Below are 13599 nucleotides of genomic sequence, written 5' to 3'. Positions count from 1 at the left end.
ATCACCTAATTTTTAGAGTTCTGTTTTATAGATTGATACATTGAGAGCCAAAAGGTTAAATAACTTACCTAGGGTAGGTCAGCTTTTAAGGAGAAAGCAAGAAATCAACTCCAGCCCACCGGCATGGCTTAGTGGTTGAGTATCGATCTCTGAACCAGGAGGTCACAGTTTGATTCCCAGTCAGGGTACAGCTCACATTGTGGGCTGGATCCACATGGTGGGGCGTGCAGAAGTCAACCAGTCAATGAATCTCATCATTGATGTTTCTCTTTCTCCCTCTCCCTTCCTCTCTGAAATCAATAAAACTATATTAGGAAAAAAAAAAAAAGAAATCAACTCCAGGTCTACTGGACTCTAGACTATGTTTTCTTTCTGCTACACCAAACCGTCTTGCATTACAAGCAGGCGCCAAATAAAATAGAGACTAGGACAGACTTTGTTCTGACCTAAAATAACAGCCTAACTCTTTCACATGGTGATGGCAAAAAAATTGAGTTAGAGTTTAAAAAATACACATACCCACAGTACTGGGCATTTGTAATTTTTGTGATTTTCTTTGAAAGGTTGGAGTTCCTTCTTTAAAAAACATATTGAGCAGTGTTGTTAGTCTTGGAAACGTTTTGCGCTGCTAGCCGTGTTAGAAAGTACCGGACTGCAGTTCATTTCAGTGTCTTCCCAGGGACAGATTTATGAAGGCATGGCTGCGATTTATTGCGTTTTGGTTAAGTGTTAACTGTTATTCTCTTGCCAAAAGCAGTTCTCATTCAGTGTTTATTTCATTGTCATATAGGAGAGACAGGCTGGAAACAGAGTGGAAAAGAGAAAAGGTAAGTGTGATGGGTGAGAAGATAATAATGGAAGAGATTCTCTCTGTCCCCCCTCCCCCCAAACAACTTAGAGAAAATGGGCAAACCCAGTGTAATCACCAATACAATTGTTGGGTTTCAGTTTTCATTAAAAAAAAAAAATCAGGAATGAATCCAGTTTTAGTTTTTTTTGGTAAAAATGAGCTGAATAGGAATCACCTGGCAAGAGGGTAAGATACTAATCGTTGTTCCTTGTTGTTCACTCTTTTCCTTTCAAGTAAAGAGCCCAAAGACTCTGACCAGCTCTACAGCACGCTCAAGAGCATCCTCCAGCAGGTGAAGGTGGGCGTTTTCATTCACCTATTGCCAATATTTTGAAATGATTTTCTCACATGGAATTTCCATATTTGATACTTTACTTTTTTTTTCCCCCCAAGAGCCATCAAAGCGCTTGGCCCTTCATGGAACCTGTGAAGAGAACAGAAGCTCCGGGATATTATGAAGTTATAAGGTTCCCCATGGGTAATGCCATTAACATTTTCTAAGTATAGATTTAAAACTCCCTGGCTGGTGGTGTGGGGGACAAATGGTTACTGAGGTTAATTTGTACTCTTCAGTCGTAGGATAGGGTGTGTGTGATGGGCGGTGGGATCCCATGTACCCGGGGAGGGCAGTGATGTCAGAACAGAATGGCAAAGGAGAAGTGGGTGGCTGTGTTCATGAGAGACGTTCTGCAGCTATCTGAGAGCCCACACACCAATGTATTAGACACAGAAGCCCAGGTGGGGACTGTAGACAGCACTAGATACGAAGGTGGCTGTTTGGACATAACCTCGCTTATATTCTACCCATTGCAAATGGATAAACATCAGGTTGTTCTCTTTTTCTTTTTAATATATTTTATTGATTTTTTTTACAGAGAGGAAGGGAGAGGGATAGAGAGTTAGAAACATCGATGAGAGAGAAGCATCAAACAGCTGCCTCCTGCACACCCCCCACTGGGGATGTGCCTGCAACCAAGGTACATGCTCTTGACCGGAATCGAACCTGGGACCCTTCAGTCCCCAGGCCGACGCTCTATCCAATGAGCCAAACCAGCCAGAGCACAGGCTGTTCTCTTGATAAATTTTGAATCTGAGAATTCTTGAAGAGAGTGCAAGAGAAGTTAGGTGAAGCTGTTTGCTGTACTTTCAGAGGGAGAAATCCTAGTTAGTACACTCCTTGATTTTTCAGGCTCTTGATGAATACTATTAATGTCACTCTTTATACTCCTATTTTAAGCTTTGTCCCACATCCAAAACCAAACAAACAAAAACACCACTAGAAATGTAGACTTGTGGAAATTGCCACTGTGCCTGCAGCGTACTAAAAGGAATGATTGAGTGAATTGAGAACCCCCAAATTAAACCAGTTTGGTGTCAGTCAAATGACAGACAGCTAGCTGAAACGTTCTCTTTTCAGTCGGTTGTGTGGCCACTTTTTTGGAGAGAGCCCGTGTCTTCTGTCCCTTTTCTACCTGTCATCTATTTCTGGTGCTAAGAAAAGATTGAAGTGTGAAAGGAAGAGTTAAAGGGATGCAGTAGCTCCCTGATAACAGAGTTATTTGTAGATGTTTTCTGTAGCATTCATTTTCACATGAACATTTTATATAGTCCTGGTAATGATTTCAGTAGTCTCTACTCCTTAAAGAAGACATGCACCCATATGCTTTTCTTTCTTTTTTATATCTCTCTCTGCCTTGCTTCTGTGTATTTCAGTACATGAAAACCAAAGTGAGGGTTGACTGGGTCTTGAGTTCTGAATGGAAAGGTGATTTGGGAATTAATATTTTCCACGATGTAAAACAATACGCTAAAACCCTTTACGTACATTTCAAAAGTTAACTGACCTTCGCATCCTCATCTTCGGGATCATTTCCACTTCTTTTGTGAAACCTTCATGGGAGGTTGTATGCATTTGCAGAGAATAGTTTTCTTCCAGCCCATCCACGTGCCCTCTGCAGACCTGCAGTGGTAGGTCTAGCGGGCTTGCCTGTCATCGTTTACTCACAGCTGCTTTCTGGAAGGCTTTTGCTTGGCCAAGTCCGAGAAGGATGTGAGCCTCTGCAATTGCTTCCCACTTGTGTGTATAGCTGAATGCTCAGGAGGAGGAAATTGACCACATTGAGTAAGACCAGTGGTGGGCTAAGGTCTGTGCTGGACAAAGTCAATGAACACGGTAAATGGTGCTCTTTAGTGGAGCCACCGTCATTTTGTTGGGATGCCTTTAGGTGCTGGGCAAAATATGCAGTCTTGCCCCCTAAGATGGTCATGTGTTTAAGGATAAGACTGACAAGTCAGTAATTTTACTTTTCCTCATTTCCTTCTTGGCTCTTCCCTAAAACATTTCTTCTCTTTCCCCTGTGCCCTAAAAAACTCTTTTCTTCCGTGTGAATGAGATCTAACCTGTTTTATTTAAGGAACATTGTCAGAAGAGTCTGACCCAAGCATATCTTCTTATCACACGTGGGTTGCTAGGCAGGGTTTTTGGATTTATCCAGAATTCCCAAGTTGGTGGGGGGAATGAAAATAGATTAGTTTAATGGTGTCTCCATGTTTGGAATTACTGATGTTTAATCACCTTCTCTTGTAATTTATGCTGTTTGGTCAACTGAAATAATCTAAAAAGGCTAGAGAAATAATGCTATTATCACTTTATAATAGAAAGGAAATATGGAAATATGCAGAATTGGTGGTTATTATTCAGAAAGGCCCAAACACTTCTATGGTTCTTGTTTTGTTTCTTAGATATTTTAGGCTCTCCCCATCTCTTCTTACCCTCTGCCTTCCAAAAAATAATTTGAAAAGTTTTTAGATAAACTTTTTTGTGTGAAGTTTCATTGTCTTTTCCCCCTTTTATTCTTTTGGTTAAACATGTCTTCTAAAACATTATGTCTGGCAGCATTCTTAAGTGGCAGGTATTTAGTTGGAAGAAAGGTACACCTCTAATTTTATCTAGAGAGGCACAATTTAATTGCTCTTTCTTTCTTAAACAAGAAGACATCTTTATCTGTTCAATGACACTAGGATGAGACATTTAGTGGAATATTTGCTATACCTTTGTGTGTCTTAATACTTTTTTTTCTCACTTTCCAAACTATTTCAGTCAGAGAAGAAAGAAAATTGAAAGTTGAACTCAGATGTGATGATATGACTCTAATTGAGTCAAAGGAAATAAGCAAAAGCAGATATTTCCCATTTTTTCTTTGTGGTAGATTTAGGATTTTGATGCAAATTAACTTCTCCCAGTTTGGGGATGTTGCACATAAATGTATCTATCTTATTAAATGATAATTCCAGTGTATTTGGTTATAAGCTTCTTTCCCTCTGGAAAATTTGATAATATAGTGGGAATTTGGATTATTGATATTCGGAAGTATTTCTTTTTTTTAAAATATATATTTTATTGATTTTTCACAGAGAGGAAGGGAGAGGAATAGAGAGTTAGAAACATCGATGAGAGAGAAACATCGATCAGCTGCCTCCTGCACACTCCCTACTGGGTGTGTGCCAGCAACCAAGGTACATGCCCTTGGCCGGAATCAAACCCAGGACCCTTGAGTCCGCAGGCCGACGCTCTATCCACTGAGCCAAACCAGCTAGGGCCAGAAGTATTTCTTTAGTGAATTTGACTTATTTTTCCATGTTAATGCAAATTTTAATTATAGAACCAGGCTTAGAGGCAACTAGGGACTTATAAGTAGACAATGTTAATAAGTTAATGTTAATAAGTGGAAGATGTTAGCGTCTTCTAATCTGCATGGGATTCTTTAAATCAGTCCTGAGACCGAGGATTAACGAAGCCCCGTTGTATTCTTATAAGTTTAGATGAAGCACCGTGTTCATTTATAAAAATAATACAGTTTAAGCAAGTAGATGTATTGGGAAAATAATTCTTTTTGCAATAGTCTTGCAAGGCTTGTTTGCTTTAGAAAATAGATGATTAAGTTTGTCATTCTTATGCCATTGATGGAGCATGAAACTAAATTCATTTGAGCCACTTTACCTGCAAGGTCACTGGTGTATTTATTTGCAGATGTATTTACGATCAGTTTCTCTACTTAGTCCTGTCTCTGCAACACCAAGACAACTGCGACTTTCGTGAAACAAACTCACTCTGTTTTGAGTGATGACAGATTCAATACACATGTTCCACCTGTCTTACTCCATGTAGATAAAGCCTCTTCTGTATAAATCTGACTGAATAACCGACAGTACTCAGTTTATCATGCTTATTGCTGCTCATCAACTTCGCTTCTTGTGCTGAATAAGGGATTGGGCCAGATGACTAATAATGGTCCCTTCCATGTTAAAATGCTGTGATTTTACCCAAGAAACTCTCACAAAAGAAAGAACATAAAGTTTAAGAACTGTTTTCCCTGATCATATGAATTTCTCTTCAACAAAGGCATTGGGCTGGTAAAAATGTAATCTAAGTGATGAAAGATATGAAAGATTTCCTTCCCAGTCTCACTTTTGTCAGCTAGTGTTCAAAAGGGGCCAAACATTGCTAACCTATTTTCTTTCCTGTGCAGATCTGAAAACCATGAGTGAACGCCTCAAGAATAGGTACTATGTGTCTAAGAAATTATTCATGGCAGACTTACAGCGAGTCTTCACCAACTGCAAAGAGTACAACCCCCCTGAGAGTGAATACTACAAATGTGCCAATATCCTGGAGAAATTCTTCTTCAGTAAGATTAAGGAAGCTGGATTAATTGACAAGTGATTCTCCCGCCCCCCACCCCTCGCTTCTTAGAAACTCATCAAGCAGAGTGCCTAAAGCAAGGTGGTTTAGTTTTACAAAAAATTGGACATAATGTGTTGAAGATACTTGTAAATGTATTAATTAGCACTTTGGAAAAACAAAAACCTCCTCTTAGCTTTTCAGATGTGTATTTAAATGGAAGTCATAGAACATTTTTATTTTATGAAATAGATTTTAATCTATTTACTACTATTAATGTCAATTTTCTATGGCATGTCCATTAGCTGAATATTCAATAGGAGATGATCAGGGGTTTCCTCAAAACCTGTATATGAGGAAATTGCACATAGTACCGAGATTTGGGGGAATCCAGAAAAGTCAGACCATGAATGTTTCCATTTTTTTCTAATGGAATGTGAGAGTTTATTTTTATTTTTTTCTGAAGGATTTCTAAGGAAGGGATATGTGATAAAAAGCCCGTAAAAGGTGAAATATGTGATGTTTGAAGTCTCACTGTAGACTTTATATATTTTTTAAAAACACTCATCTAGATGAGGTGCTTTGAGCAGTTCTGAAAGATGCCGTTCCAGAAAAGCAACTGCTTTGATTCCTAAGGAAGAAATTCTAAATAATGCAAACTTTTTAATAAGCACCTGGGATTTTGATAATTCTATCTACCTGCAAAAAACTTGTGAGTGCATAACCACTATTTTAATAATTATTTTCTCTACACAAACGTATACTATTATATTTGACGTGGCTTATGCAGGCCATAAGTTCCAAAAGGCAATTTCCTGGGCCACAAAGGAACACTTTTAATTGAATCAACATGCTTTAATAAGAAAAGAGGTATAATCTATATATGTATCAAACATGGTGGATTCTTGTTCTAATAAATAGGGGTTTCTTTTCTACACAGCACCCCACTGATAATGTTATGTATGGACATTTTTCCCTTTGCATCTTCAGATTGTGTATATTCATTGTCTAAGGTGACTTAAATGACCACCAAGATTTGCTGTCAGTATTTTAACACCTACATTGGTTTATAGACCCAGGGTAATATCCCACCAAAGCCCATCGTACAGCCTTATTAATCTGTCTTGGGATTCCATCCTAGTGCTTGGATTTAGTTCCTGATCAACACTACATAGATAAGTGGGACATCTGCCATCCCAACTCTGGGAGAACCAACTAACATAAAGCAATTGAAGTCCATTCTTGATGGTCTCGACACTAATTTTTGTGACACACATTTATAAACTGATTTTTGTAAAGAACTGGGTTTTAAAAATGTATTTAACTTGATGTTTTCTATCAGCATAAATGAATAAAGACGACCAGTTAATAGTCATTAAAAACAATTGCCAGAGATAATCTGCATAAAGGGAAAAAAAACTTGCAAATGGCTATTAAATTGGAAGTATTATTTTTAATAGGCAAGAGAAGTTCAGAATGCTCACATGAAAAAAATGCCTCAACTTTTTTAAGTATAAGAAACCACCTTGCGTGGCATCTAGATTTCTAATGAAGAATGATGATACAATTTGGATAAAGTATCCTGGACTGGTTTTACACCGCGCTTTGTACTGGATCTGCCGAAGCATCTGTCCAGCTTGGTATCCTGTGAAAGTTTGTTATTTTCTGGGTAGACATTCTTATAGAGTATTGTCTTTAAAATCAGATGGTCTCTTCTATATTGAAAGCATTTTTATGTTTTCTAATTTAAAAATTAATATTTTCTTATAGATATTGTGCAATAAAGCTGAAGTAGGATGTGTGGTTTTTGCAAATGCTTTAACAGCTGATAAAAATTTTACATTTGTAAAATTAATATATTGTACTGGTACAAAATAGTTTTAAATTATATTTTAAAAATCTCTCAAATCTGGTGGTGTGTTTTCTTCTTCTAGCAGATTGATTTTAACAGGGGAAAAAAGATCTGGTTGATGACCAAGGCGTGTATCCTTCATTCTTAGTTCTTAAGCATTTTGTGAAGATGTTTAGAAGCATTGTATTTGTGGGAAGTTTCATGAAAATCTCCAGCTCATCAGTGAGAGCTTTTCAGGAGGAGGGACGCTTACTGTACCTGTGTCTCTTGAATTGTCCACTGCATTTTGCCCACCATCACTCATTAAACAAGAAAAAACACAACTCAGCTAAAGAAGAGTGTTACTGGTTTAGAAATAAAAAATTCCCCCCAGCTCCTCTACTTTGCATCAGTGAAACAGATGAGTGAGCAGAGAGATACAAATACAGCTGATTTTTACGTTTCTCCCATATGAGCTTCTATTACAAAAAAAGCTGACTGTAGGAAATAACGCTCTGTCCTGTTGGGGTATATGAGGACCCACCAAGGAGTTCTCCTCTTCTGAATTCTGAACTGAGAAGTCAAGAGCATAGGCATAGATGATTGCCAAAATATCTTTATTAATAATAAAGTGTATATTGGAGGATATGGCTTATGTACCTGGGGATATTGGACTTTCTGATAATGAATCCTAGAATGTGAGGAGATACTCAGAATGCTCACAATGAAAAAAATGCCTCAACTTTAAGAAAACCTTGACTGGCATCTAGATTTCTAATGAAGAATGATGTTACAAGTATCTTGGACTGGCTTTAGTGCTTTGTACTGAGGCACTGTTTGGTATCTTGTAGAAGTTTATTTTCTCGGTAGACATTCTTATAAAGTATCACCAACAGCTCTGCACCACTACCAACTTCCCCATCCACGGGCATGGCCTTTATCATTAGGTCCAGTACACGGCCAAGAGCAATGGTGCTGTCTGAAGGCAGAACAATTCCGAAGAGGCGCAGGTGAGGGAGGAACAGAACAACCCAGCCCAGTTCTTCACTCTGGCTCACCAGTTAGGTAAGACCCTCCTGAGGAGGAATGAGTGAGGGGCAGAGGAAGCCAGGGGATGAAGGATGTCCTTCTACAGGAAAGGAAACGTCTGCAATCGAGGTAAGTTTCTCTCTTACCCCCACCCCATATATTCATAGTCAAAAATCGCTCTAATTTTTTTGATTATTCAATACACAATTAAAAGCTGGTTGTATTCATTAGAAGAAGGTAGTGGAAAGAAGACTTTGAGGGCTTCATATTACCTGGAGGCAAAATTTGTAATTATGGAGCCTAAAAAGTAGAAATAGGATCAGACTGAGGTACTGTGAGCAGGTTACTAATGTGTCATCCATCCCCTTTAAGCTGATACTCTTCAGACCAACCCTCAGTGTTTATTTGAGTCTAAGACCTGCACAAGGAAGGGTTCCTAGTGGCAGCCCTTGGCATTTTCCATAATGTTCTGAGCTGTTCTGCTCTGCCCCTTAACTAGCATTCTCCTTTTAGCAAAGTAAAAACCCCAAAGAAAAGAGGGCAGCTACTTTGGAATATCAAAAGTCATAACGGCAAGAGGTAGTAATTAAGTTGGCTTCTCCGCCCCCAACCCCCACATATTGAAACATTTTTAGATTTCTTGACTATTTAAACATTTTTTTCCCCCTCCCCTGGCAGAAAAAGGTGAGAGTGTGGTGGTTGGGGGTAAGGAAAGTGGTGGCAGGGACTGAAATCAATGGCTCTACTTGAGTCTTAAGGCTCTTGGTGGTGTGGTGCTATTTACCTTCTCCTTTGGGTGTATCAGTGCTATTAGTACAAGTTAAGATGGAGATTGGCAGAGCATAAATAGTGTTAGTAATGTCACAGGTAAAGAGATGAAAAACGAACTGAAAGAGAAGAAAAGAAAGCAAGCAGGTTTTCATTTATATTTGGAGAAAGAGCTTTAATAAAGTAAACAAGGTGCTGAGGAGGTGAGAACACTCTCGCATCATGAAAAGTCCATTGCATTTTATGGATATTTATGCCTTGGATTCTTCATGGGAGCATCTTTTGTTTTGTGAAAAAAGGAACTTGTAACAGTGACAAAGCTGGAGGTTTTCTTTGCGTTTATTAAAGAGCAATATAATTTCAACAGAGCATAGAAAAGCAAGGAAAGCAAGTTAACTTTCCTGCTCTCTCTTATTATTGGGAAGTCCAATATAATCTTGGCAGTTAGTTTAAAAGATGAGAAACAGCATGTGTAATTTGTGTGTGTGTGTGTGATTTTCTGAGCTAAACCAAAGGTTGCCAGTTTTAGTTTATTGTTGCCAGTTTTAGTTTATCTAGGTTTAAAGTTCTTTAAAAGAAATCCCTTGGAGAACTTGGAAGCTAAGGACCTTCTTAAAATAATGCACATGTTCACTTTGTGCACTTTTTCATTACATGTTACCCTGGTTCTTGGACTCTTCCTAAAATTCATTTGTTCTCTGTTAACCTCCCATTTTCTACAGTTAATAGATGGACATCTAATTTATGCTTTAAAATATGCAAGAACAGAGATCTGCAACAGAATGGCGAAGGGCTATAAGAAAGTCCTTGGGTTTGGTTGCTGTAGGCTGTTTCAGAGTTGGATAGAGTACACTTGGTTTATAATAAATTTGTGATCAAGCTCTAATTCAAATCTTTTTCCCACGGACTGCTTTTAAGTAAGTGTGCCAGCACTGCTCCTCTCAACACTCAAACACACACAGTTGTAGCTTTGTGCTATATCCCTCCTATATCTTTTAAAATATTTTATAAATATGAGTTGCCAGCTTTTGAAGACTTAAATCTATTACTGGAAATGAAATGTGAATCATGTGACAAGGTAACACCTGTGAATTCAGAGGTGAGAGATTACTATGAGGTTGGGTGAAGGTTGATGATGTGTTGTGGGGATCAGGTTGCAGAAAGTCAGGAAACACCTTGCTAAGGAGCCTGGGTGTTAATAACAGGCCCACAAGAGCTACTGAAACTTAGAGTGTGTGCTAGTAAAAAATGATCACAGTCGTATACATTTTCATGGGGAGGTCAGACATTGAATAATTACAACTATGAAGAATGGAAGGTAGAGCTACAATGGAAGGTAGAGCTTACAGTGGTGGTACCAAGGGTAGCTTCATCAACATACAACTTAAATTAAGATACTTATCCACTATCTGTAGCTTCAAGTTTGCCTAAGCACTCCCTTGTTCCTTTCCCCAACCTCAAACAATTACCATCACAGGATCTTGTCTGTAAGGAAATTCTGGAGCTTCCATGGGTATAGTGCTGACTATAAAAAGGAAGAGACGATCCTACCCTACATAAGCAGCTGGCTAACGGGGGGCTGCAGAGCAGATTTTTGTGGATGATCTGCTCTCCCCTACTGCTGGCAGTATTGGAATAAACGCTCATATATGAGAAAAAGAAAAAAAAAAGGGACAATCTGGTAAGTGGGAGTTTAGGGAAAACTTCCCAGAGGAAATGACTTAATCTGTGTGCTACAAATGTGAATGGGCACTAACTAAGGCAAAGTCTGGAGGCACGCAGGCAGAAACAATGTAGGCTGAGAAATCCCTGAAGCAGTCAAGAATGACGTTAATGCGATAACCCAACAGGAGAGGAATGGTCTGAGACGGTATAGTGCCATAATATGTCATATTGAGAATACTGGACTTTAAGGGAAATACTAGTAGGAAGTTAAGCTGTTAAGCATGATCAAATTTTTGTCCCATGAAGGATGAGTTCACAGAAAACTAGGAAGCATGAGCAAACAAATCATAAAAGTTAGCAAACAAAACAAATACCAAGTTTAGACACCTAATGTGAAAACAACATCAATACTCTGAAAGAAAATAAGTGCGTATAATTGTTAAAAATAGAGAGCAAAACAGGTTAAATAGGCTATGTATGATACATCCAAGGACAGAATGCGTGACCTAGAACATAGAACTGATGAAATGAAACAAAGAACACAGGTAAAGAACTAGGGAAAAGGGTTTAAGAGACAGAGGTTAGGCTGTAAAACGATGTGAATTCCATTCAGGCAGAATATTTGTTTTGCTTACCGAGGTATCTCAAATGCCTAGGACAGTGCCTGGTACTGAATTTAGTTAAGTCAAAATCGAATAATTACTAGAAGTTGTGTAAGGAGAGAATAGAGGAAAAAGCAATATTCAAGAAACTAAGAATTCTCTTGCAATCAATAAAAGGCATGACTGTTTATAAAAATCAGTGACTCCAAAGCAGAATAAACTGTTTTCAGAAATTGGACAACAGGTATAATAGGGCCATGATCCTAGAGAAGGAAAATCAGCAGAGTGAGCCCATATTTCTTCCCATGGCAGTTTCAAAAGAGGGAATCCAAACAGAGTCCAATACTACCACTGAGTTGAGAAGATAGAATCCTCGAGGAAGCTAGAATTTGCTAGCAGAGTACTGGAGGCAAAGGAGCTATGCAGAGAGAGCTCCAGAATTCTGCTTAGGGGTCCCTAAGTCTTAGTGAAATACTAACCTGCGCATGTGTAGGGTGAAACTTCACGAAGCTAGGGAAAGAACAGCTGTGAGGTAAAGAATAATTACGAGAAGCCACACAGCTCTCAGAGCTTGCACAGGGCTGGGAGTCATTTACACCCAGAAGCTGGAGCAGACAGACCTTGTTAAACACATGGCACATTCAGTGGAGACTGTAGATACGTCATGTCTTAAGAAAGGTATACATAAGAGGAAAATTGACCAATAAAAACTGATCCAGATCTGAATGAGAGTGGAATTAGCAGGCAAGGATATTAAAACAGCATTTATAAACATAAGTATGCTCAAGGATATAAAAAAGACATGAGTACAATGTGGAGGAAAATAGAAGATACACAGTGGGGCAAAAGTAGGTTTACAGTTGTGAGTATGTGAAATACTGTATCCTTGTATTTATTATCTATTGGTATTATAACTGTAAGCCTACTTTTGCCCACCCCATATATTAAAAAGAACCAAATGGGAGTTTCCAGAGGTAAAAAATTCACTGGATGGGATCAATAGGAGATTTGACATAGCAGAAGGAAACATAAGTAAACTTGATATGGCAATACAAGCTATCCAGAATGCATAGAGGTAAAAAAGACAAAAAGTCACAGCAAAATTAGAAAATATCTTTCATTAAATGAAGGTGAAAATAATATATCACTTGTGGGATACAGCTTATACAGTGAAGAGGAAACAGCATTAAAATACTCATTAAAATAAGAGGTCTGAATTCAGCCTACCTTAAAAAAGTAGAGAAACAGCAAATTAAACCCAAAGTAGAAGGAAGAATATGAAGGAGTACAAATCAATGAAATAGGAAATGAATGAACAGAAAGTCAACTCACTGTAATTACCAGTTCTTTAAAATAGATAAACTTCTAGCTAGGCTTATCAAGAAAAAAGAGAAAGTACAAATTACCAGTATCGGGAATGAGAGAGGACATAACTGGAGCTCTTGTATATAAGATATTAAAAGGATAAGGGGATAAACAACAACATGCCAACTCATTTGATAATTTAGATGAAATGAATAATACCTTGTGTGATAGATTAGAAAAACTGACTAAAGAAGAAATATAAAACCAAAACATCCCTGTATTAATTAAACTAAATTTATAATGAAAAACCTTTTTTTTCAAACAAAAGTCAAAGCACAAATGGCTTCACTAATTTGTTGAATATTTAAGGAAAAAGTATCCTACACAAACACAGAAAATAGGTTATTTTTCAGAAAACATGTTATGAGGCTAGTATAATAATCTAAATATCCTAAATCTAAAGCCAGAAAAAAATATTACAAGAAAATTATAAACCAGTAACTGGAGTAACCCATGTAAATAAAGACAAAGAATGCTAGAATATATAAAGAAACTGTACTAGAAAAGATATTCTAGTAGAAAAGTGGGCCAAAGATATAAGCAATTCATAGAAAGAATGAGAATGACCAATAAACACATGAATTCTCACAAAATAAAATCTTTTAATTAAAACATAAACCGTTTCACACTTATTGGTCTGGCTAATTTTTTAATGTTCAGTAACACCAAGTGATAGTGATGGGGAAACTGGAAACTTAAACTATTAGGAGAGTAATACACTTCCGGTGTCAGGAGAATGGGTACAACCACTTTAGAGAGCAGAGCCACTTCTAGATAATCAACTCCATGGAAACTTAACACGTGTACA

The 13599-nt window shown here is 37.9% G+C and overlaps 1 protein-coding gene across 1 annotated transcript in view; it reads left to right on the top strand.

The window, feature by feature from the left end:
• Positions 1 to 7439, top strand: part of KAT2B (lysine acetyltransferase 2B) — a 65421-nt gene extending 57982 nt beyond the window's left edge. Inside the window, exons 15-18 of the mRNA XM_023749253.1 lie at positions 791 to 827; positions 1085 to 1148; positions 1244 to 1328; positions 5380 to 7439. Coding sequence (XP_023605021.1) covers positions 791 to 827; positions 1085 to 1148; positions 1244 to 1328; positions 5380 to 5573 — 380 coding nt within the window. The 3' untranslated portion in view covers positions 5574 to 7439. The remainder of the gene's footprint in view (positions 1 to 790; positions 828 to 1084; positions 1149 to 1243; positions 1329 to 5379) is intronic.
• The last annotated feature ends 6160 nt before the right edge of the window (positions 7440 to 13599 follow it).

Source organism: Myotis lucifugus, unplaced genomic scaffold (genome assembly GCF_000147115.1).
Source record: "Myotis lucifugus unplaced genomic scaffold, Myoluc2.0 scaffold_8, whole genome shotgun sequence".
Classification (NCBI taxonomy): Eukaryota; Metazoa; Chordata; class Mammalia; order Chiroptera; family Vespertilionidae; genus Myotis; species Myotis lucifugus.
This window is presented reverse-complemented; position numbering and strand designations above follow the sequence as displayed.